Source organism: Sorex fumeus, unplaced genomic scaffold (genome assembly GCF_029834395.1).
Source record: "Sorex fumeus unplaced genomic scaffold, SorFum_2.1 ptg000008l, whole genome shotgun sequence".
Lineage (NCBI taxonomy): Eukaryota > Metazoa > Chordata > Mammalia > Eulipotyphla > Soricidae > Sorex > Sorex fumeus.
In genome coordinates this window covers 32761868-32788809 of record NW_026606065.1, presented here as the reverse complement: position 1 = coordinate 32788809, position 26942 = coordinate 32761868, and the positions used below count along the sequence as shown (strand labels likewise).

Sequence of the window (26942 nt, the reverse complement as noted above, 5' to 3'; positions counted from 1 at the left end):
AGTAATCACTGTTGGAAATTTATCCAAAGGGTATGGAGACAATCATTAGAAAGGATATTTGTACCTCCTTGTATTATTATTAGCAATAGTCAAAACATAGAGTCAGCCTAAAAGCCTGTCAATAGGTAACTGAAGGAGAAAACTGACCTTTATACACAGTGGAACATTGCTCTGACAAAAATTGAAGCCTTGGTTTTTGAGATAAAATGGATTGATTTGAGATTATTGTGCTCAGTGAAATTTGCAAGAGAGTAGACGACAATTTCCTAGATAGTTTTTCTCAGGTGAAATACACATAATCAAGACATGTTAACTGGCAAAACACCACAAAAGTAGCTTCTAGATTTGGTGGAAAATATTTGGTTATAGAAGTGTGAGAAGTTAGGAATGGACAGAGGGTTCTCTTTAGGGGGACAGTGGCGCTTTGTGGTGGGTGTGGGCAGTCCAAGAAAGGGATACGCTATACACTTGAAATTATGTGGAATTATAAACCAGTGATAACTCAACAAATCAACAACTTTTTATCTATCACAGAACATAAAATGAACATGAGAAAATTTGATAGCTTGAGAGAGAGTGGGGAATGCAGGAAATGGACCATTCCCATCATCAATGAAAATTATCCATTGAACTTAAAGAAGTAATTACCCTTGTTCCTCAAGGACTTACTTGCCTTGTAGAATTTAAGGAGTATGTTATTTAGGCCTAACAAATAGTAATTGTCCCAATGCTTGAATCAGTAATTGAAGAATCAAAGAGAATTTATTTTCAGAGAATTATTGCATGTTAGCAAATTTTGCATGAATAATGAATTAGCTTAAGACTCGGGACCTCTATGCCATTAATTTCTTGGATTTCCACCTATTTTCTTTCAGACATTGATTTATCATGTATCAGAAAGCATGCTTCAGCTAATACAGTTTACTGAAAAAACTCTTTTGTGGAGGGGAGTAGGGTTTATGGAAATGAACTTGGTAAAAGGTGCCAAACTCAGGGTTTTTGAGGCACTATTGTATCGTAAAACTATAAAACAAACTATAAAACTAATGGTGTTAGGAGGTTCAGTTTAGGTCTGGAGTGGAATCACATATTTTTCCTTAGCATTTGTGTGTGATTTATAGGATGCATTGTGTTAGGTTATCCTTTTTGGCTGATTTAAATTTTCAATATTGTGTGATCAAATGGGCTGGAGCATTAGGAGAGCAGGTAGGGCATTTGCCTTGCACGCAGCCAATGGCCGACCCGAGTTCGATTCCTCTGCCCCTCTCGGAGAGCCCGGCAAGCTACCGAGAGTATCTCGCCCGCACGGCAGAGCCTGGCAAGCTCCCCGTGACGTATTCGATATGCCAAACAAAGTAACAACAAAGTCTCCAATGGAGACGTTACTGGGCCCACGCGAGCAAATCGATGAACAATGGGAGGACTGTGACCTTGACCGTGATCAAATAAGGATAAGAATGGGATCAATCTTGAGTGAAGATGGAGGAAGAAGTAGGGACAAGTGTGACTGGATGATGAGGTAGCCTTGTCTTACTGTGACTGTGGCTCATTAGCAAATGGTCTGTTGACAAATTGACAACACATGGGAATTCTTAGTGCCTTGGCTAACACAGTGTGTCAACTCTAGACAACCCTTTCCAATGCCTTTTGCAATATGGCAATCTCCAAAGAGACTCCAACCCATCACTGATACTGTTTGACTAATTTCCACATTGGCATTGGTGTGGTGTGTGGTGATATGCAGAGCATCTTTCTAATCTTCCATTAAGGCATGAACCCTGGAACTGCCCCTAGTATTTCTATTCACCGGATAAAAAGCAATTGCTTATAGGACACAATACTCTTATTTTTTTTGGCGACCCCAAATAACCTTTTGAATGTTATTTCTGGAATGAATGTGGGAAGAAAGCTTTCTCTTTTCATATTTTAAGGCTGTTCCTTTAATTATATCCAACTTGGTGGGAGGTGGTAAGAGATGGAAGAAGATTTCTTAGTATAAGCAATAACGCATGCTCTACAATTTTTGACAAACATCATATACCTGACCTTAATAGTTGCTACATGCTATGTTGTTGAGAGGGTTCTTTCTCCCTAAAGCACCACAATTTCTTTCAGATAGAGGTTGATTCTGTTGATTGTCTCCAGCAGAATATTCTAGTCACTTTCATTCATTCCCCCCTTCCCTATTTTCCAGTCCTTTTCTGTCGTCCCCTTTCTTTTTCTTCTGTGTTTCTTTCTCCTCTTCTCCCCATTCTTTTTGCAGAGTGTATATTAACTCAATATATGAGCTTGTCTTGGCTCAATAGCAGCAAGCTATTCATCCTCGGTGGCACACAAAACTCCCTTTACATATTATCTGTGGGGCTTCAAGATGTTCTAATTTCCATGTCAGGATATTAGCCTCCGTGGCGCTTTCAGTTATCTTGAGATTCTTAAGGCTAATGATCGCAAATGAGGCTCCAGAGCCCGATCAATGCCAGCACTGCCAGATTGGAGAGGGAACAGTAAAATCTTGAAATTTACGCCAAATCCTACCATGAGAAATTTGAGATGAGCTGTTTGGCACCTATGAGAAATCAACAGAATGTTACCTTGAATTTTATGTATGTTCTCGGCCCAGAGTTCTAATCAGACTGAAAATTGTTTTTGCTTTGGGATAAAAGAATGTAGGATTATAAGTAGCCGGTGCTTGAGTCCATGTTTCCATGACCAGCAAATTGTTTCTAGACTTCTGGGACAAGTGATTTTTTTTGACGAAATTTTTTTGGGGTAGGAGGTTACATTTTTTGAAAGAAAAATGTTGGCTATTACTTAGATTTCTTTTAGGCTGTTGTTAAATAATTTGAGCAGTCTTTTATGTTTGTTAAAGTAGAGCCTGTTATGTTGTTACTGGAAGCAAGTTTAATTTTTTTCTAACAGGTAATTTAATTCTTTTGAAGCTGAATGTATGGTTTATGCACAGCAATATATTAACTTGTAAGTTGGCAATTGAGGGAGTCACTAAGAATAAAACATTTCCTTCAAGAGTCATATGTATTTTGGGAGTTTAAAATGTGAATTTTGATCACAGACATCCTTTGTAGACAGTCGCCCTAATTGGTCGTATCTGACAGGTATGTCCATAAGCAAAGAGAAGGGAATGTATCTCAGCTTGAGTTTGGCCCAATTACATTATCTGGAAGACATAAGTACATAGGAATGCTGGTAATGGCAAATGACCGACAGTAGGAGATGCAGTGAACTCTTCTGGGAATACTGTGTCTCGAAACTCATGAAGGACCAAATAATTTCCAGCATCTGTGAATGAAGAACTCACAGACTGTGCCCTGGGGATGAGGTACAAGTGGTCCAATGCCTGCCTTACACTTATGATGTTGCAAGTTCCACCCCCAGCATCACCCCATGTTGCAGTGTGATCTCAGCACCACTGCTGTTGGGATTGCTAATGCTGTAAGTGTGCTCCCTCTGCTGTAGCACAGTCTAATGTGTGAGTACCACAAGACAACCTGTGACATCCAACCTCCTCCAACCCCAGCCTCCCCCCCCCCCCCCCCCCCGCCATCTTCTGGCACTCGGCCTCAGTTGCCTGAGTCCCTCACATGTGTGACCCCTGGACACTATAGCAACAAGAACAGAAAAAAAGGCAAAGGGCGGGGTAGGGTAAGGGTAAGACACAGCAGATATAAATATTCTAAAAGTCAAATATCTTCCCAAAGTCAAAATTTTTTACTGGAAATGAACATCAGACATTAAAAAACATTTTTAAAAGTTTTTTTTCTCACTACTAGACAAGTTTAATTTAGGTAATTGCATTGTATTCAACTCTCTTATTTTTTAATAGGAGGCCAAAGAGTGGAAAAGAAACACAATATACCTTTTGTTTTTTCTTTTTTTGCTTTTTGGATCACACCCAGCAATGCGCAGAGGTTACTCCTGGCTCATGCACTCAGGAATTACTCCTAGTGGTGCTCGGGGGACCATATGGGATGCTGGGAATCAAATTCGGGTTGGCCTCGTGCAAGGCAAACACCCTACCTACTGTGCTATCGCGTAAGCCCCAAGCAATATATCTTTAATATGCCTGTCCCTGTTTGTACTGGGATATTATTGATATTCCTCTTTAATAATACTCTCCTGCAGAGTAACACCCAAGAATAGCTGAGATTAGTACCAGGAGGTTTACTCCATGGCTTGGAGGGAGCCACACATGCTAGGGGAAAAGGCAGCTCAGATAGAGAAGGGAGCACCAAATAAAGGGTGTTGGGAGGATACTCCCAGGATGGGAGAGGCAGGCTGAAAGTAGACTGTAGACTGAACATGATTGCCACTCAATGCCTCTTTTGCAAACCACAGTACCCAAAAGGAGAGAGAGAACAAAAGGGAATGCCCTGCCACAGAGGCAGGGTGAGATAGGTGGGATGGGGGGTGGGAGGGATACTGGGATCAGTGGTGGTGCAGAATGGGCACTGGTGGAGGGATGTATTGTATAATTGTATAATTGAAATTGTATAATTGTATCATTGTATAATTGAAACCCAAGCACAAAAATTTGTAAGTCTACAACTGTACCTCATGCTTTGTCACTAATAAAAATTTTTTTAAAAAATAATACTCTCCTGCTTAAAGAGTTTAAGGAAGGATTTCTATTTTCCTTCTGCTATGTCTTTGGTAATCTACCCATTTTAATTTGTTTTGGTATCTGTTTATCTCTTTGGAATAATTAAAATATCTGACTATTATAATTAATGATAGAAGAGAAAGTGTACTTCTGGAGGAAAAAAACAGATAGGAGAATCAGAGAAAAGTAGTTTCTAAACATCTAATCATTTATTGTATCAAATCTTTGGATTATGGTATCAGCAAATTTGATTAAATCTAGGGTCTTGCCCCTAAATTTTTGCTAAGAATGTTTTGTTGCATCTCTGGGTATCTTTGCATGTTCAGTGGAAGTGAGAAGGATGAGGTTTAAGTGAAGATAGCCTCAGGGTGTCACTTTGGTGTGGGATGACAGAGGATGAAGAATTTCTAAAAAATGGATTTGGCCAGCTAGATTAATGGCTTTAGAACTGAGAAGAGAAATTGTTTTATCATATGGAAGCTAAATTCTTAGCTTGAGAAGTGTCCACATACTTTTATTTTTTTGTCACACCTGGTGGTACGCAGGACTTACTCCTAACTCTGAGCTCAGGGATTACTGTTGGTGGACTTGAGGAGACCAAATGGTGTGCTGGGGATTAAACCTGGGTTGGTCACATGCAAAGCACAAACCCTACCTGCTGTACTATTGTTCTAGCCCCTCCACATTAATTTTTTAAAGGTGTTAAACTTGCTGACACTGCCACTAACAGAGAATGAGATTCCCTTCACATCCATGCCAACACTGGTTGGTTTTGTTATTTTTAATGTATACCAATATCTCTGGTGTGAGGTGATATCTCATTGTTGTTTTGGTCTTTATTTTCCTATGGTAAGTGAGGGAGACAATATCACTTTATATTTTACTTAAGTTATACTCTACTGCAAAAGTAACAAAGTGTGGCTCTGAAACAGAGACTCAATTTAAAAAGAAAAAAAAACCCAATCCTCTCATACCAGTGGAATGGAATTTAGAGTCCAGAGTTAGAGCCTCAAATATATGAACATCTAATGTTTTGATCAAAGAGCAAAGGGTATGAAGGTAAAGCACAGAACACCTCTTCAACAAATGGTGTTGGGAAAGCTTATTAGTCACATGGAAAAAATGAAATCAGACACCCATCTCACACCACACACAAAAGTCAATTCAGAATAAATTAAGGACCGCCTTCTCCCTCTGGAAAGAAAGATGGCAGCCACTTCAGAGCTTTGTGGAAAGCCAGGTATGAGCCGGTCATGGTGGGGCAACTGAAACCTCATGAAAAGGGGGTCATTCCCAGCTCGTCCTTCACGCCCTACCGAGGTCATAATTTCCTCCCCACGAGCTCCTCTCCGGCACAGCCATGGCTCCAGAGAACAGAAACCAATCTCATAATTATCTGACTCTCATCAGAAATACTTCCAGGCTTAATAAGGAAAATACCAGAAATCCAAAATTGCGTGGCCACGATAGCGATCGTGCAACATAATTTGGTTCTTGTAACCAGCTGTAGAAAACAAATTATTTCACAATGCCTTTTCAGCATGTTTGATTTGGGGGTGTAAACTCTAAATAATAATGGTGCATTTTTTGTCGAAACAATGAATCTAATCAAAGTATATATCATCAGAGTGTTAACTAGAATTCATCTGCCTCACAGGCATTGGGAGGATTGGGGGGGGGGGTTATTGGGGTTCTTGGTGGTAAAAAAAAGTATTGGTGAAGGAAAATGTGTTTGATAATTGCATGACCGAGACTTAAACCTGAAAGCTTTGTAACTTTCCCCACAGTGATTCAATAAATAAATAAATAAATAAATAAAAAAAATAAAAAAAATTAAGGACCTTGATATGACTAATTTTATTGAGGAAAGCATAGGCAGAGCCCTTCAGAACACTGAATCTAGAGATATAGTCAGTAAGTGAGTGCCATTGGCTTAGCAAGTGGAGGCAGTGATGAACAAATCGCACCGCATCAAATTAAGGAACTTCTGAACCACAAAAGACATGGTGACTAGAATACAAAGACGTACCATAGAGTGGGAGAAAGTACTTGCTCACCACTCATCTGACAAAGGATTAATATCCAACATACATAAAGCACTTGTAAAAGATATGAAAACAAACAACAGGGCCAAACAGATAGTTCAGTGGGTAGAGCCAATCCAGTTCAATCTCCAGCACTGCCCACAATCCCCCAAATACCTCCAGGAGTGCTCCCTGAATACAGAGTTAGGATTAAGTCCTGAGTCCCAACTGGCATGGCCCCCTCACTCCCAAAATAAAAACTCTGTCCAAAAATTGGAGAAGAAATGAATAGACATTTTCTTAAAGAAAACTTACAGATGGCCCAGTGGATATATTAGAAACTGCTCTCCAACATGTACTATTTAAATGGTACAACACACTCTGGTTTTAATTTCTATCATCTATTGTAATAATTTTCTGTTTTGACAATTAAAATGTCACCATGATATATTTGGAGGCCTTTATCTGGCTTAGACCGGTTGATATGATTGCATATTACGGCACCTCATGCAGTAAACTGAGTGAACCAAGAAAAAGAACATTTTAGTTAGGTATATTACAGGAAAAACCATTTCACAATGGATATCATTGCTAGAAATCAGCTCATCACTATGAATTTTGAGACTTCATGGTGATTTTATCTAATTGGAATTGTGCATAAACATTTTCATTGCTTTAAAAAGTGTGGCCGGTTAAATCTGTGGTTGTTGGAATTTGTCATTTTATCTTGAGATAAGCTAGACCTATTTTTCACCAATATGTTGCTCTAAAAGGTAGAGCATTGATTTCGCAGGATCTCATATTTTATAGTTCTGTGCAAAAGTCAAAATATGACTATTTAAAAAGTCAAAATAAATGATTTTGCCTTTTAAATATGGACATTCCGTATATACCAGTTGTGCTACTTCTCACTTGCTCACAATGTATTTACTGAATCTTTGGAAAGATATTTACCTACCCTGTACTCTGAAAATAGGTCCTTTACCGCATTTGTGGAGATCCAACGGAGCAACAGAAATCAATGTGATCTGTCCTCGAAAACAAGTGTCATGTTGATAAATGGTCCAAATTCAACTGAAATTTCAGGTAAGGGCCAATGGAGTGACTGCTTTCGGGCCCTATGAGGACAAATGCAATGGAGGTAAAGGTATCCCTATGTAACTTTGTCAAGTCTGTTTGTCACCCTGCCTCTGTTTGATCAGAGGTTTCTATGCTACAAAACCATTCACTGGCTTTCACTCTCTCTCTTTTTTTTAACTGTGTTGCAAAAGGCAAAGGCAGTGAAGGAATTTTCAATGCTTTGTGGTCTTTTTTTTTTCTTCACTGATCCTTATCCTGCAGTGAGAGACAAGTGCATAAAAATGATTCATTAGACAAGAGGTATCATGGTTTTCCACCCATGATTCATAGTCCTTCTGCACAGCCTGGGTTTAAATGTCTGGAAACAAAGTTTTTCCATGTCTTCTTCCACTCATTGCACTGTAGAAATTGTGTAAGAATGCTCAGGACCCTGTCACTGCTTCGAGTCACCTGTTCACAGATGCCTTTCTTGCGGAATGGTCAAGGGATGTGGCCCTGACTTTGTGCTCCTTCAGGGTTTTACCTTATTGTACTCTGCAGTGGACAGTTGTGCAGTTGAGTACTCCATGAGAACACCTAGGGTTTCTTTGTTTTTCTCAATTTCCTTAATTTACAGATCTTTTTTGTGAAGAGGGCTTGGGTGCATTTTAATAATCTGAGCAAACTAAATTCAGTTGCTTCAACTTTCAAATGCAAAGATCAGCAAACTTTTTCTGTAAAGGATCAAATAGTAAATATCTGTTTATTTGGGCCACACTTGACGATGCTTAGGCTTACTCCTGCCTGTGCATTCATGGTCATTGTTGGCTAGCTTGGGGGTCCTCCTTCTCCTCCTCTTCCCCTACCTCCAACGCCCTTGTGGGAACAAACCTGATTGGCTGCTGCATTCTCCTCCTCCTTCCCCTCCTCTGCTTCCTCCTCCTTCTCCTCACGCCTCCCCCCCAAAAATCAGTTTGAGCTGTCGGTTAGTGTATTGTGAAGCCCATAGTATTTCATGAAACTCTGTGCTTGTATAATTATGGTGGTGGTTAGTACTGAAATGGACACAGGATATATTAAGCATTGTCTTCCCCACTTTCAGTTTACATTCAGATAATCAGTGGCATAAAAACACACCAGTGTTGTAAAACAATGTTATCGAAGGCTAAAACTCAAACCATTGAGAGTTCATTGGCCTGCCTGAGACCTGGGCAGAGATTGGTTGAATTAAGGTACAACCACTGCCTGTATTAGAAGCCCAGGGACATACTGAGAACTGGGAGTAAGAAGCTTTTGGGTTTCAGGTAGAGTTTCAGATGATTCCTTTGGGAGAACCCAAACTCAGCCTACCGGCAAGTTTATATTTTTCCTCTTCTCTAAGTATGCCTGTCTTCAAAGATAGGGTGAGTTAGAGGGTTGCAATGTATATCTTTTTTTTCTGCTATGGAATGTGGTAAAAGTACTGAGCTTTTGCCCTCTAATTTTGTGAGATTTGATACTTTGTTATCGGGAAGCATGTGCCACCTATCACTCTTATGTACACAGTTAGCTGATAATAATTATGTAGATAATACCACCCTTTGTATTAGTCAGCAAGGGCTGCTGTAACAAAATACTGTAGGTTGAGGACATTAGGCAATGAGCATTTACTTCTCCTAGAGGCTGGGAAATCTAAAATGAAGATGCTAGTAGACTGGATATCTGTAATGGGCACTCTTGTCGGCTTGTAATTGGGCATCTTACCAGGGTCCTTACATAAAAGGGAGGAAGAAGGGGAGAGAAGGAAAAGAGTGAGGAGGAGGAGAAAAGAAGAAATTAGATTTCTGCTGCCTCTTGTTAAAAGGTCACAATTCTCATCATGATGTCCTCATCTTCGTAACCTAATTTAAACCCATTATCTACCAAAGCTCCATCTCCAAATCCATCATATTGGGAGCTTAATACTTCAATATATGAATCTAGTGAAACACAATTTTGTTCATAACATCTGGCTACCGGGGATATAAAGAATAGACTGGAACATAATTTCAGTCTTTTAAGGATTTATCATCTTGAGAGGGACACGGTCGAGGCTCATACCGCACCACGATTAAGTGCTTCTATAAAGGGACATGGAATTTTCAAGAGAAGCACAGAAGAAATGTTTAATTCTTCATGGTAGGTTAGGGCAAGAAACGGTTCACAAAAGGCACAATAGGGGCCTGCTCTCAAATGGCAGCTTCGAGTTTAATCAGGTGCAGCAGAATATTATCAGTAGGGGAGGCAGATTGGGAGAGCACCTGGTATGTTCTGGACATACAGCTTATTCAACATGGTAAGAAGAACAGGAAGAGCATGCTAGATGCACAGGAAAATTAGGAGCATGTCAGAACTCAGGACTTGAGTGTTTAAGGCCAAGTTACTGAGTTTCCACATTATCCTTGAAAGTGGAAGGTTATTAGTCATTGAAGATTCCTGAGTCTCTCCATGGTGATATGACTAGATGGGTTCACTGGAGAAATATTAAAGTGCACAGATGACTATGGCAATGTAGCAAGTTATGGATCCTTTTTAAATCCGTGTGGAATGATGCAAATAAAACAGAGAGAAGGAGAATCAAGGAGATCATAGGAGGTGATAGAGGTGTCTTAGAAAACTCTCCAAGTAGTGATGTAGACAGCTGTATACATAATGTATTCATCAGCCAGGTGGCAATGGTGGGTTTGATATGGTGGGAAAAATAGGATAAATTCAGTTGAGTTTTGAGGTTTCAACAGTATCTCTCCAGATCTCTAAGAGGGGTCTGGATAAATAACTAGAGATAAGAGTTTTAGAAGTGTATTTTCTCTTATACAAAAATATAGTTGAAGTTAGAAACATTTTTTAATTGAATCACATGAAATACACAGTTACAAAATGTTCGTGATTGGGTTTCAGTCATACAGTGTTCCGACACCCTTCCCTCCACCAGTGTACATTTCCCATCACCACTGTCCCAAGTATCCTTCCCGCCAACCCTACTCCATCCTCACCTTACACCTGCCTCTATGACTGGCATATAGTTGAATTCTTAAGAGATGAGAAAACTGAGAGGAGGATGGTCTTTATTAGAGGTTCCCCGGGAATGTTGGTAGTGTCTGTTTATCCAGGAAATCACATAGATAGTGCATGGAAACCAAGAGAAAATACACAGAAACAGAGAAAGTGAAGACAGAAGTATAAGAGTTCAAGAAAACTCAAAGAGAATTCTGGGTGGTTCTTAGAGGGAAAGAGCCCTAATTTAGTAAAATATTTGTAAAATACTGGCATTATCTAAGCATGTTTACAGGCTGAGGTGATAGGCAGTCAAGAATAAAGACCAAACGATTCCCGATAAAGCAGAGAAAGGAGATCGTCCATGGAGGGAAGTTTTGAAGATGTTAGGGAATTTCCTTTGGATGGAAGAGGCACCCAAGGTAAACATAAAAGTAGAGAAGAAATCTTCTGGATCTTCATAGAGGTATTCATATGAAGATGCTGTGGAACCCCTACCTGACAAAGTATGTCTTATCTCTTAAGGAGGTGCTCAAGACACCTACTGTAAGTGAAGTGAAAAAAAGAGTAGAATAAAGTGGTTATTTTCCACCTTGGTCAATATTTCAAAAATCCTTGCCTATTTCATATCTGTCAGTGTTAAAATAAAAATATATAAAGTGCTCATTGAAAGTAAGAGTGAAAAGCAATTATCAAAAAAAAAAAAAGCGAGCAGAAGATCTGGATAGGTATTTTCCAAAGCAGACATACAGATGACCAAGTACAGGAAAAGGTGCTCAATGACATTAATCATCAGGAAAATGCAAATCAAAATCACAATGATTCTGTCTTACACGTGGAAAAATTAAGTGGCCATTAAAAAAAAGATAAGAAATAACAAGTATTGGTGTGTCACTGTGGAAAAAAATGGAACTGTGAGTGCTGGTGGTGGGAGTGTAAATTGGTGTGGCCACTATGAAAAGTAGCATGTAGATTCTTTAAGATACTAGCTACAGAATTCCCAGATCATTTAGTCATCTACATTTATGGGTATTGGTTGAAAAGAAATGAAAATACAAATTCAGAAAGACATATTGTGGGATAGATAGTTCAATGGGTAGGGCACTTCACTTTCCTTGCACATTGGTAACCTGGATTTGATCCCCCAGATTCCCATATGTCATCCCTCTCTGTCCTGCCAGTAGTGATCTCTGAGTGCAGAGCCAGGTGTAAGCCCTGAGCACCGCTGAGTGTGGCCCCCAAACCAAAAAGAACCAAACCGAACCGAACCAAACCAAACCAAACCAAACCAAACCAAACCAAACCAAACCAACAAAAGACATAATGCAACCCCATGTTTGTTGCATGATTTATAATAGCCAAGGTACAGAAACAACCTAAGTGTCAGTGGATAAATGGATGCACAGATTGTGTTACATATACAAAGGAATATTAATCAACCACCAAAGAAATGACATTTACCCCATATATGATAATATGGATAGACTGAGAGCATTATGCTGAGTGAAATAATTCAGAGAAAGAGAAATATTGTATGATTTCTTTTATGTGTTCAATCTACAAACAAACATGTAAAAATGAAGCTAATGAATACAGAGAAGAGCCAGGTCATTGCGAGAAATAGGGGTTGGTACTGGCATAGAAAGTGAAAGAGGCTAAGAAGGAGAAAGAAAAGGATTGATTTAAGACACCATCAAGGCTGACAGGTCCTGAGACCTACAGTTGATGAGCAGGACAGATACCGAGTAGATCACACATGACCTGCAGTCTAGATGACAGAAAATTGCCTCACTTTAGGAACCTCTTAAAGGATTTCCTGATGGCAGAACAAGCAAAAGTAGAAAATTCATGGAGTAGTATGGTTGTACTTTGTCTTTTTTTTTTAATCTGCAAGTGAATTAAGCCTCAACAGAATTACAGTAAGCAAACAAGTACAACAGCTGGGGACCTAGGAGTCTCAGGTTTGCTTTCCACAGGAACCTTTGAAAACAGGCCATAGTCAACTTTTACAGAAAGTGCCAACATATTGAATTGTGGGCTTTCAGTAAACTGGAATTATGTATTTGTTTGAGTTAATATTGCTGTAAGTGATTTATAGACTGGTGAGCAGAGCCAGATGGGCAACAGAAAGAAAATCTCTCAGTTGACCATAGAGTTTGGTGGAGTGTTTGCATAAAGAATATAATTTCAGGAAAAACTGTAAAATATCTTTGAAAATACATTAGGTTTAAGTTTGGTGTCCCATGTCTAATTTGTTTATTTATTAATTTCTCATGAATGCAACATTCACCCATTTCTAATGTGACATGACTTCATACAGATTTCAGCTGTACTTCATTGAAAATCATGTTCCTAATGCGTGCAGTTTATCTTCCACCTTATGTGTGCCCTTTGTCCTGACTGACCCCCTTCCTCCTCTTTATGTCAGTCTCTACTGAGCGTTAAAATTCTAAGATTATTTTTGTGTTTATTTTATTTGTTACTGGCTTATTTTTTTAAAGTATGAAACGTCTCTATATTGATTATGCATGAAAACACATCTACCCCACCCCCAGCCCCAAAAGAGGGAGTAATGATATGTGAATTGAATCAGCAGCCTTCTAGGAAAGTGGAAAAGAGATTGTCCAGGTAAAGTTCTCTTAACTTTGTCCGAGTGTGTGTGGGGGGGGGGGGCAGGGGGAGTGTATTGGTGAAGGAATTGGCAGATGGGGTCAGGGCAGTGCTTATAGGTAAATTGTTCATCTTGTTGGTCATGGTCATGGTCCTCCCGTTGTTCATCGATTTGCTCGAGTGGGCCCAGTAACGTCTCCATCATGAGACTAGTTATTACTGTGTTTGGCATATTGAATATGTCACAGGTAGCTTGCCAGGCTCTGCCGTGCGGGCAAGATACTCTCGGTAGCTTGCCGGGCTCTCCGAGAGGGGCAGAGGAATCGAACTCCTGTCGGCCATGTTGGCCGCATGCAAGGCAAATGCCCTACCACTGTGCTATCGCTCCAGCCCGTTCATCTTGTTACCATGTACATTTGGATTTGACGTCCTCAATTTCTTATGAGCACTCAAGTTTTAGATGATGTTGATGTTATTTATTCTTGAACTAAATTATGAGCTGAAAAAAATCAGGGAACTTTCTAGAAGTCTCATTTGACTATCCTGACTATTTTTACTTAGATACTGAGTTTCTGCAGGAGAGGTTTTATGTCACTGTGATGAGAAGTGTGCACAGAATCTATTGGAAAGTTAAAACCCTCAGAAGCCAGCCATAGCCAATGGACTGATAAGTCATAATAGGTAAAGAAAAATTGATTTCTCCACAAAAGTTGGGAATAAAACTATTGATGGAACCAACATGAATTGGCTGGCTGCTGTTTTTGCAGTGCTGGTATTGTTGGATCTAAGTAAAGGGAGCATAGTTGTAACGAAATGGGGGATTAAATAAAGTTGAAGAAACATGCCATACTGATCTATTATTGATTTGATAAAAGGAAAGTAGTAGTCTTGGAGGGAGGTTTAAAATGTAAGAGTGAGAAGATAAACATCAGAAGTTGTTTTCAGAGCATGGAATTTACTGTCAGACCACAGAGAGGAGGCAGCCTGAGATATGGAAGTGGCCAGAAACAGTTGTCCAGTTAGGTTGGTACAGGATTGCTCTGAAGGATAGCAGAGTTGGGAGCTAGAAAATCAGGAGGCAAATCCCATAATGGTTGGTAGAGCCATTTCAGGACTCAAATAATGAGGAAAAGATTTGGGGATGGAAATGGGAGATGTCAAGGAGATCTGAGGAAAAGTGTGATACAAGGGTAGAAAAGTCATAATCTGGAAATGGCAGGGATATGGTATAGAGAGCCCTCATGGTGGTGAGAGAAGGACCAGTATCTCCTAGAGAGATATGTGGGGGGCAGTGGGAAAGGTTTCTTTCAAAAAGCATTATCTAGATAAGGAGATAGATTCTGAACCCCTTCTGACAGGAGCTTCAGAATATGCAAGAAAGAGTGTGGTTTGTAAGGGCTATATTCCCCAAGAATTCAGAGAGAAGGATTGATGTAGGATTGGACATAGGAGGAACCAGGAAGAAGAGAAGATGAGTTGGAACAAATGATGGATATCTTTCCATCATGATGTCATGATGTTCTCATGACAACAAAGAGAATGGATAGAGATAGTGATGACTGGGACTATTAACTTTTTTTCCCTGACTTACACTTGGATAATAAAAGCACATCGAAGAGTAGCAGTAAACCTCACCCCAGAGTGAGTATGTGGAAGTCTTCAGGCCTACTATCTTTATTACTGTGTGTCTTTTGGTCTGTCAAAGAATTGATCAACTTATGCATATCACAACAAAGAAACTTTAAGAAATTAAATCTAGAACTCTTGTATGAACATTGTACCTTCTTTTTGAATGCCGACGCAGAAGTGTCTCTTGCTTGTTCCTACACAGTTTTACTTATTACAGCAATGGACTTCATTTAGCTAACGTATTTTATTATAATTGTAATGTGGAAATAGTCACCCTCCCTCTCACAACTCGGAAAACAAAAAATTATAATGAATGAAGTCCTACCCTCCTAGTCCTAAAGAGGGCTACCATAGGAGACAATCCAGTGTAGAATCTCCATCCAGAAAATAAAAACTTTTCTTTGGAAGCTACAGCATAGCACTTGCAAAAGGCTTGTTTGTCCACTGAAACGGGTGGGATATTATAATCTTGCAGTTTTGGTTCCTTGTCCTTTTCATCCTGTGAGTTTTGTGTAGCAACTATTACCATCCTACTGCAAGCAGTAACCAGTAGGAAATGTAATTTTGAACTTGACAAACATGGAACATTCATTTTGTTATTATAAAGGGTTAGAAATGTCTGAGAAAGAAACTGTAGTTTGAAGAGCTCCCACAAAATAGATCTGAAATGGAAAGTGATTCAGGTGATTCAGTGATGAGGAGTGGACAAGACACCCAAAGAATCAAAATGAAACCAGTTTTGAAGAAGAAGAATAACACAGAAAGAAATTTGGAAAATAATAAAGGGTATAATGAAACACAATTGAAAAAATGTGAAATGATAGCAATTTGTGTTTAGCTGGAAGTTTCCATCCAGAAATTAAATTCGATAAAAGCAGGGCATTTGGAGAGAACGTAAATCCAGCTAGGAATCACCTGGTTCTTGAAAGTTAGGGAGTAGGTCGGAGCAAGTCTGTAAATAGGAAATAAAAACTGTAAAGGAAGTTAAATTTAAAGGAGAGAGCTTTGGGACGATTTTATGCAAAGGACTGACATGGTTGAAATGACAGCAGGGGAGATAATTAGCATTCAGGATGCAGGAGAAGAAAGATACTAAGGAAAAGTCTTTTCACTGACAGGGACGTTTGCCTTGAGTGCTGTTACCTATTTCATTTATTTGCTTATATATTTTATTTTTTTAATCGAATCACTGTGAGATACTGTTACAAAGCTTTTATGATTGAGTTACAGTCATACAGTGATCGAACACCCATCCCTTTACCAGTGTGCATTTTCCACCACCAATGACCTCAGTATCCCTCCCTCTACCCCCACCCCATCTTACCTCCTGCCTCTGTGGCAGGCATCTTCCTTCTTACTCTCTCTCTCTCTCTCTATTTGGGGGCATTATTGTTTGCAAAACAGATACTGAGAGGCCATAATGTTTGGTCCTTAGTCTACTTTCAGCACACATCTCCCATCCCAATTGATCCCTCCAACCGTCATTGACTTAATGTCCCTTCTCTATCCCAATTGCCTTTTTCCCCAGCACATGAGGCAGGCTTCCAAACCATGGAGTCATCCTCCTGGTTTTATCTCTATTGGTCTTGGGTGTCAGTCTCATATTATGTTAGTTTATATTCCACAAATAAGTGAAGTCTTTCTCTGTTTGTCCCTCCTTTTCTGACTCATTTCACTTAGCGTGATACTCTCCATGTCCATCCACTTATAAGCAAATTTTGTGACTTCATCTTTTCTAACAGCACCACCTTGAACACACAGTAGAGCTATGTTTTCTCTCTTTCTTTTTAATGTAGGAGAAACTGGAATGGAATTTGACTTATGAGTAAGACCCTTGATGCAGCTTCCTTGATTTTTTTCCTCTGTTAAAAAGTAGGAAAGAAAGGAAGCAAAGACAATACTCATACTCGACAAATTACAAAGCAACTGTTAGACACCGTTAATAAGACAATTGTATGGCATGTCTTGAAATCCACATAAACCTCCCATCTCTATGGCCAAATAATTTTACTTGAAGTGACTTATTACAGTTAATACTAATTAGACTTGTCTCTTGAGATTTATGTCTGTGGCTCTTCGTTACAACATTATGTGTTGGGTTACAAGTTTTAAAACAGCCTAGACAACTAACAATAGTATTGTGCTTAAGTCTTAGTTGATTATCCAGTGTGAGACAATGAATTTGTCAGGATTATGTTGTAGAAGGATATTTAACACTGTTGGGAAAACTTACTTGTTAAGGGAAGAGGAAGAAACTCTAAAATAGTTGCACTGTATGGGAGGATAACATTTTTCTGAGTGGATGTAAATAATGGATATTTTCTCATTGCTTATGGAAACTAACAGAAAAGTATGTATTGGAAGAATGTCTGCATATGTCTTCAGAATTCTATGTTTGAAATGCCAGAAAATAAGGCTTTATACTATCTAGATAGCTAGTTGATGTTTTAAGGTGGCTTCTCCCCAAACCCATCGAATGGAAATTATTTATTCATTCATAACTGTTCCACCTTGAATGCAGGCATTTGGAGAGAAAATGCACAAATCAGCAGAAGAGCCGAAGTCCCAGTTCCTGGCAAAGTATGGCAGTACTACACATTGTGGTAGATAAATTCCTGTTTCTACTCAAAAGCGTGATAAAACTTTTCAATGAAAAGTAAAAACAAAATATTTTAATATGGTAGAACTTGTGTTCTTTTCTTTGTTCTTACAATATATAGACTAATAATTTTGCCTTAGTCCAAAACCTCTGATATTTTGTAGCTTGGCACTGAAGAAATATACCATCTTCACCCTCAGATCTGTGCCATCATCTACTGATCTCTTAATTATTCTTCTCATTCATTGACAATTATAACAGGACCCTGCCATTATTCTAGCCTCAGTACAGACAATACCCATCTACTCAGTCGGTGGCTCCTCTCCCTTTTCTTTCAATCTCCTTTTCTACTCCCTCCCCTGTTCATCACACTCAGCACTCCCTCTTCCTTTTTCCTCCTTGCCCTAGTGTGGATCTTGTAGCTGTCTTCCGTCATACCCCAGCTGGAGAGAATTCCTCAATATCCTTTATCGTTCCCCCTTTGTTATTTGTCTCTAGGAAAACTCTGTAACTTTGAGTCTGTTACTTACCATTTCCTTACCACCATCCAAATTTCTTAGAGAAAGAAGCACGCTAGAGGACGGCCAGGGTCCCCCTTAAATGCATAACTCCAGCCTTAATAGCCAGTCAGCACAGAACTGTCCTCATCTATTTCTCACTTACCCATGTCCGGAAATGACTCTTGTTAATTGAGGGCTGGAGTGATAGCACAGCAGGTAGGGCGTTTGCCTTGCATGTGGTTGACCCGGGTTTGATTCCTCTGTCCCTCTCTGAGAGCCCACTGAGCTACTGAGAGTATGCCGCCTGCATGGCAGAGCCTGGCAAGCTCCCCGTGGCATATTTGATATGCCAATAAACAGTAACAACAAGTCTCACAATGGAGACATTACTGGTGCCCGCTCGAGCAAATCTGTGAACAACGGGAGAACAGTGCTACAGTGCTACCCAATCTATAAACCTACATGCATTATCTTCTCTTCTTAGAAATATCACTTCTCCTTCTATGCCGAAAAGAAATATCACTTCTCCTATCTTAGTCAGTTCCTTTACTTTTCACTGGACTCTGTTTCTGATTTTCTGCCCTTTGCAGCATTGCCTTCTCTTAACTTATCCCTTCTGTCTACATCATTGGTCTCTTCCTCACAACCAGGTGAGTGTTGAGAAACAAACCTAGCTTCTGTGACCCGGTGAATCTCTCAGAGATCTGCTCTGTTCTTGTTCTGGTCCTCACCCTATTGAAATAATAGTTATCACATGCTGATACTTCTGGTCTTGCCTTTTAACCATGGCATTCAACAGAACTCTTCCTGTCAAGGTCAGGAGTTACCTTCACACACCTAATTGACTGGCCATGTCTTTCATGTTGCTTTCCCAGGCTTCACTCAGCTCTATGTTCATTAACCCCAACAACAAACTTGATAATTTATCAAGTCCAAAATGGAACACTGGATTTCATCCCTCTCTAAATGTTTCCTTTTCTAGTCTTCTTATCTCGGTAAGGTCTTCTAACACCCAAACCAGTTTTTGGGGAAAGAACTCTGATGGTCCCTTTAATCTGTCCCTTTTTCCTCTCATCTATAATTTGTCACCCAGTCTCTAGCCTTCTGCTTCTATCTATCTCAAAGGTACCTACTGCTGTCTGCTTCCATCATCGACATGCCAAGCTGAGACAGTTGGTCTCTTCTGGACCAGTGTTACAGCATTCTACCTCTCCCTGTCCCTAGTCTTACTACCTTTCATCCATTCCTTAGCTAAAAATACTTGCTCATTTGAACTGATGGATTTTGCCTCTTATGATGTCCAGAAGGCTCCTTACCTGCCTTCTGACTCCAAATTAGGTCTCTTTCTCCTTTATTAGAGAGACCACATTTATTTATATATTAAATGTGATTAATTCCAAGAGACTTCCTTCAGTCTCCTGATAAAAAGATATCCTTCTTATTGTACTCTAATGCAGAAGTACTTACTTTTTTATACTTAAAATCTTGAATTATGTATATTTATGTGCTTATTGTGTCTTATGTGCTAGATGGGAAGCCCCAGGAGGTCAAAGTTGAGTCCCCTTTGATCTCTTTTATCCAGATACATACTGCGTGTGCGTAGTAGATAGAATACTTTGAATTGTGAAATGAATGAATAAGCGGATATTTGCCAAGTGTTGATTCTATTTGGTACTGAAGTGGCGAAAAATGATAAAAATGATTCCGATTGTAAGGTGATTACCGTGATGGCTGGGTGACACAGGATAAGTGGTGCAGATTGGAAGCACAATATGAGGAAATGGAAAATACAGCAGCAAGGTTTAGAACTTGAAAAATGACAAAATGATTATATGTTTGTGGGGATGAGAAATAGGGCAGTGGAAAGGTCTGAGGAGAGAAAACTGGAAGTGCAGTGTTCTTTGCCTTTTGTGGGAGATCTGATAGTTTCAAAATCCTTTAGGCAACCAGACTCAAAAATTGAATCCCTAAAACTACACAGGATAGAATACCAAACAGAGACCATAAAGACGTGAAAGTTGAAGAAGTGTGTGCAGTTCATCGGTACCAGCAGAGGTACCTGCAAGTACAAGCAGAAAAATACCATGAAAATGCTTAAAAGGATAGGTTAATTATTTTCATGATGGATGCTTATGGATTACCTAATAATTCCCTGGAGAGTGTGGACATAAGAGCCATCCCTTCATCTGACTGCCTAAACGAAATTGATCATTTCACAGCAGTTGGCTTATCATATTGCGTTACTTTCCATGAAAGATGCTATCGAGGAAGGCAATTGTAATGGGCGGTTTAATAAGGCAAACACTGTTAGAGAATACAATTAAACATTACTCTTAGCAAATACAATACTTTTTGCAATGTATTCATTTGTTTTATTAAAACCAATTATACATTTGTGTTTGCTAATTTTTCTTGTACAAAAGAAATTTGAAATACTTAATAGTCAATTACTGTGAGCATGCAGATAAAAATAATGAATGGTATCATAAAAAGAGTCTGGAAAAGGCAAGGCCGCCACAAATATAGTACGTGGGATTTATAAGAAATTAATAACTTCTACTTTAAGCCTCCTGAGAGCGTGCAGGGAAGGAAAACATTAAAATCAATAAAATTCCTACCTGGGATGACATGGTTCTATCTGGTAGAAGCTGCAGTGGCTGGCATTTTCCTTAAAGCACCTTTAGACAAGTGAACTCTTGGAACTCACATCTCCATATGCTGCCGCTTTGAAAGATTTGATTCTCCTATGAGTCAGAAGAAGAGAATTTGGAACTTGCCTTCGTTTGATAAAGAAAGATGACACATTTCAAACAAATTCTGGGGCAGGGAATGATGAATGCACCAATAATACAATTTTGGTTATGAATTAAGAGAAAATGTTGTTCTTTATTCACCACTATTAATTTGTACTTAATTATTATATTCCAGGCTTAGCATTAAAGTATGTAACATAGCTATATGCTCCTTGAAGTATAAAGCTGGAAGTCTCAAGTTAAACAGCTTTCTCCAGAATGGTGCAAGCTATGACAAAGGAATTGCAAATTTCAGGATTCCATCTAGGAGAATCTGATTGAACAGAGACCTGGGAGGGCTTTCTGAGAGGTAATAGTTAAACACAGTCTATCTTTCCAGTAGGAATTAGGCAAAGGGGACAGATAGATAAAGACATATTTGTAGGTCCTGGAGCCTGAAAATTGGAAAATAGTTCAGAGTGGTTATAACTAAGCATTTCAAATGGGAGAACTGATCCACACCATTGGTGGGGTGCTGGGAGGGAGGAGTCTTGGGATCTTTGGGAGAAGGAGGGAGTACCATTGGTTATGGATGTGGTGTTGGATTATGTACATGACAAACCATTATTAATAGTACAGAATTGTAAACCGCAGAGTCCCAGTAAAAATGAAAAAGAACTTAGAAAGTCAAGAAATTGGTAGAGATGCCCAGGAGATTGGTGGAGAACCGATTTCCATGTTTATCTATTGTAAAGGAGCTTCTGCTTTGTCCTACATGTTAGGAAGCCACTGAAGATTTTCAAGAGGGTGAGGACTTGGTCATTATATATTTTCTTTCTGCAATGTAAACTGTGAGTGGAAGGAGTCAGGCTCAATGCAGGAAATGCCTGAGGTGGTTATTATGGCATTCCTGGAAAGAAGAAAGGTGGCCTGATCTTGACAAATTAGCTGGGCGAAGACAAATGAACAGGTCTTGGAAATGTTTGAGGTGGTTAGCCAACAGCTCAGTGTGGTTCTATTTCAGGAGAGATTTTTGTTCTGTTTTATTATTATTTTTTTTTTGGGAGGGGGTGCGGGGAGTGGGTCACACATGGCAGTACTCAGGATTTACTCCTGGCTCTGTACTCAAGAATCACTCCTGGCAGGCTTGGGGAACCTTATGGGATGTTGGGGGATTGAAACTGGGAGTGCTGCATGCAAGTCAAGTGCCCTCCCTGCTGTGCTGTCACTCCAGCCCCCATAGGACAGTGGGTTGAGCCAATGTTTGGGGGTTAGCAGCACTTAGATTTTGTAACTGAAATGCATGGTCTTTCTGCAGTAGCCACTTCAAAACTGAAGTCCATGTACTTCTAAGGAGGGTACATAAAGGTATATGTGGGTGAAAGATCCTTTCTAGGGCATGTATTTGTTAGGCTTTCAACTTCCACGTGTTTTCTTCCTGAGGTCATGATAATTGAGTGCCAAGTAGCTTCTAGTAGCTTCTTTTGCCCACAGCTTCCTCCTGGAGCTTTTCTTCCTTAGACAAGGAAAGGGAGGGCCTGCAGTTTGTTCTCCTTGACTGTGGATCCTCCAAGGACCCTATACAAAGCAAAGCAAGAGCCTTTATAGGGAGAAAGTGAATGACTCAAATGAAGGGGTAATAAATCCTTTTGCAAATAAGCAAAGTTCCCCCCCCCCCCCGTCCCCCCATGAAATAAAAGGAATGCCTAATAGAACTGTCAGCTGATGGATCATTAAAAGTAATTTTTGATGCTAGAACCCTGTTTGATTTTTGGCATATAGCTTAGAAGTTTAAAGCACTGAGTGACATTGTAATAATAAAACTCTTTCCATTCCTGTCTACCCATTTATGTAAAAATGTTCTAGGCACTTATATAAAATGAAAAATAGGAATAAATGTGTTGCAGAACATTGTCTCATTATAGTAATAAGTTATACTATCCATATATCCTTAAAATAATTGAAAAGTACCATTTTAATTAGTATTTCCATCTAAGTTATATTTTAAGTAATTAATACATATCAGTCAAAATATAAAATATATTGCATTGTGTTTATTAATTGTATATAATGGTAATTTAATGACTCCAGTCAGAAGAAAAATGTTATCACTTAGAAATTTATTGTCCTAGGAGATTAAAAATATTAAATTTGCCATCATAATAAAATATACAAAATTGCAAATTGCAAATATGTATGATAAGGTGATAAATAAAAAAACTTTCAAGCATAAAATGGACTACAGTAGGGTGAAATTTTGTTGGAAAAGTGGAACAGAGTGGTGAATTCCAAGAGAAAAAGGAATAATATAACATTTTCTAATGTTAAAGAAGAGTTTATTCATGTGCTTTTTAACCGAATGAAGATTGGAACAAAATCACTGTCATGACTTCACATATTTTAAACATCAGACATGTTTAAAGTAATGAAGTGATAGTTTTATTTTTAAATGTTTCTACAAAATGTGCAAGATGAAGGCAATTATGTACTTTGCCAATGATATCCTCCATGAAGTTACATGGAATTTTTGTATGTCAACTTAAAAATATGAGAAGTGTTTTTTAAAAAGCATTTTATTGGTTGTATGAGAACCTGAGCTTGAGGACCACTTGTCTAGTGAGGCAAAGTTGAGAAAAGAGAGAGAGCGGTGAAAGGTAGGTTCTCAAGGGGCCTCATTAGCCAAGGATCCTTCTGTCTTCACCACTGTAACAAGGAAGTAAAGCAAGAAAGGACTTGTTAGATGCAAGTTAGTCATTGTCTCTGTGTAACTGGAGATTAGGGTCAGCTAGGAGATTACAGTGGGACGGGAGAGGCTCTCCAGAGACTGGAAGTCTGTCTGTGATGGCAAATGGCAAATTCCCAGTGGGAGCTGAGAAGCCAGTCTCTGGGTTGCTGGGAAGGACCCTAGAGTGATCTCCACCTATTTGCTTTGTGATGTTCTTCAAGCATTTATTGGCAGGAGATTCTCAAAGCCAATGAATAATAGGTATTAAGAGAAATATTGGAAAATCTTTGGCGTAGTGGTTCCCGCTGAGTACTGAAAGTAGGTAAGGCGACAAACATGATAACCATCCAGTACCTTTGCAAACCAAGAAAATGAGAGAGAGAGGGAGAGATAGAGAGAGAGAGAGAGAGAGAGAGAGAGAAACTATTATAGAGGTAGGCTGCAAGGAGGGGAGGCAGGAGGGAAACCCAATCCTGAACAACTTTGTAATTATGTATCTCACAGTGATTTGATTAAAAAAAAAGGCTAGGAAAGATCACAAATTAAGGGGCCTTGGAAATAGAGGCAGAGCTGATAAATCATTTATCCCAGGAAACTTTTTACTGGCTCAACATCTTGTTTTCCTCTGGAATGTTTTACAGTCTTACTTTGTACTTCTGTATGATATTTGTTCTTTAAAATTGCAAAAAGCCAACCAGAACTGATGTAAGAAGTTAGGAAAAGGGCGTATATGCCCCTCTGCCCCAAAACTTGATTTGAAAAACATTATCCAGGTCTGCAAATATACTTTCTGACCCCTAGCCCCCATAATTTAGCATATTTAGCATTGTAGCTCTCTGCATGAGGCACAAGGCCCTCCAAATTCTACCTGGCTGGACCTTTGCAATTCTTTCATTGCCCACTCTTGTGTGAATTTTTCACTTGTAATCTACACTAACCCTGTCTAGGAGAGGAAAAAGAATGCAAGCCACAAATTGGAATCACATGTATTGAACCCAAGGTATTGTCACTTTTACATGTTACCAACCATGCTGAGACCACACTCCACACGCGTGAAGGTACCGGCAGAGGAACAAAGGCATGTGGGTCTCAGGACTGAGATCTCCAAGGCTGCTCAGATCAGGGCTGAGCATCCTCCACCCAGATCCTCCATCTTCCAGTAGGCAGGGGTCACACTCACCAACTGGCCCCCTGGCGCCGTGTAATCCCATCAAGGTCCAAAACCCAGAGACTGTAAAATTCAGCTCCTGGAAGTGCGCGGCCATGAATACGATATCTTATTATCTCATTCTTACTTTGGACAACCTGGCAGACTACCGAATGTAACCTGCCCACACGGCAGAGTCTGGCAAACTCCCCATGGCGTACCCAATATGCCAAATACCAGTAACAATGATGGGTCTCATTTTCCTAACCCTGAAAGAGCCTTGAATATGGCACTTTTTAAAATCTCAGGGCTAGGATAAAGGAGACGTTACTGGTGCCTGCTCGAGGCAATCAACGAACAACAGGATGATCGTGACCATGATCATGTGATCAATACAGAAATTATTAATGAGGGATTTGGAGTTAGTTCAAAGGACTAGAACATATATGTTGCATTCCAAAACCCAGGGCTTGGTTCCTGGCCCCACATGGTCCTCGGAGCACTCCTAAGGGCAACCTTTGAGCTGAAAGTACCCCCCAAGCACCTGTAGGTGTGGCTCCCAAACCAAAACAAAAAATGATTAATTTTATTTGGGGGAGTTATAGAAGTTTGGGACTGCACTTGGCAGAGCTCGAAATCATTCCGAACTTGAGCCTGTGCTCAGGAGTTGTACTTGATGGGGCTTAGAGGACTTAGCTGTGGCTTGAATCAGGATTGACTATGCACAAGGCAAAAACCTTAACCCCTGTACTCTCTCTCCAGACCCCAAACCAAAAAATATTAATGAGATATTTTGTATTCTCTTTGGATGCTAAATCTTCAAAATTCAGTGTGTATCATATTCTTATAGCCTTCTCCCTTTGGGACTAAGTGCATTTTGGGTGCTAATAATCAGATAGAACCACAGTATTGCACAGTGAAAATATGTATGAAAAACATTAGCACTGAATTTCCGATTTGAGTTTGTGAATGATTTCTTCAGTATTAATGGTATTCATAATCAACTGTAAGAGTAAGAGCAGGGCCATGGTTTAAATGTCGTTGATTTATAAAAGTTTTCTCAATATAATGATCAGCTGTAGTGAGAAATATCTACTGTACTTGGTGAATTCTTTTGGCTGATGAATTTTTTGTTAAGCCACTTGATGATACCAGTTTGATGCTTGACCCTTTGGGAATAGAATTGCTCCTTTTGAAACAACAAAGCTGTCAGAGTTTGAAATAATTGATAAGGCTGCTAATGGCTGTAGCTCTAGTAATTAGACGTTCAGTTGAATTTGTGAGCATCCATAGTTGGAAGCCTGCCTCATGAGCAGGGAGAGAAGGTAGCTGGAATAGAGAAGGGATCACTAAGACAATGATGGTTGGAAGGATTGGTTGGGATGGGAGAGATGTCTGCTGAAAGTAGATAAAGGACCAAACGTGATAACATCTCAGTATCTGTATTGCAAACCATAATGCCCAAAAGTAAAGAGAGAGTATGGGGGAAATTGTCTGCCATGGAGGCAGGGGGAGGGCTGGAAAGGGGGCGTATACTGGGGACATTGGTGGTGGGGAATGTGCACTGGTGGAGGGATGGGTGTTTGATCATTGTGTGATTGTAACTCAAACATGAAACCTTGTAACTATATCTCATGGTGATTCAATAAATTTTTTTTTAAAAAAGAGAGAAAAAAATAAATGAATTTGTGAGCATCCTGGTGGTGGGACTCTGGGGTTCAGATTTATTCAGTAACTACAGCTTTTATTTTAGGTATGAAAATCTTTGTATACAAATGGATCATTCTTTTTAAAATCATGAGTTTTAATTTTCTCCAGGGTGCTTGTCAATCTGGTTAATACGATCATGTTTATATTTGACTTATCTGAGAACGAGATTGGAAATAAATTAGCTTAGTTGGTACCAATTTTCCCCTAGCAACTTTTTTTTTCATTTGTTTTCTTAGGGGAGAGGTTTACTTACGTTTGGAAAATGTCATCTGCTCCTCCTGAAAAGCCTTTATGTTGAAACGTGGCCTTTTGCATAAACAAAGTGAAAAGAGCCTTTTGAGAATTGTAATTTGTTCAAATTAAAATGAATGCAGGAAGATAATAAAGATATTTTTAAAAGCAAGTCTAATCCCTTTGCACAGAATTTTAACTATTCCCGTGGGGGAAATTACATCATCCTTCCATGCAGGGTCAACGGAAGAAAAAAAAAAAGAAAAAAAAAACCACAGTAGTAATTCAGAATCGTAAGAAGTATTTTTTTAAACTTTCACTATTGTGAATAAATGATATGAAATCA

At 39.3% G+C, this 26942-nt stretch overlaps 1 protein-coding gene across 1 annotated transcript in view; it reads left to right on the top strand.

The window, feature by feature from the left end:
* The window catches only part of HS6ST3 (heparan sulfate 6-O-sulfotransferase 3), a 187051-nt gene extending 160363 nt beyond the window's left edge, over positions 1-26688 (top strand). Inside the window, exon 2 of the mRNA XM_056109969.1 lies at positions 26602-26688. Coding sequence (XP_055965944.1) covers positions 26602-26647 — 46 coding nt within the window. The 3' untranslated portion in view covers positions 26648-26688. The remainder of the gene's footprint in view (positions 1-26601) is intronic.
* The last annotated feature ends 254 nt before the right edge of the window (positions 26689-26942 follow it).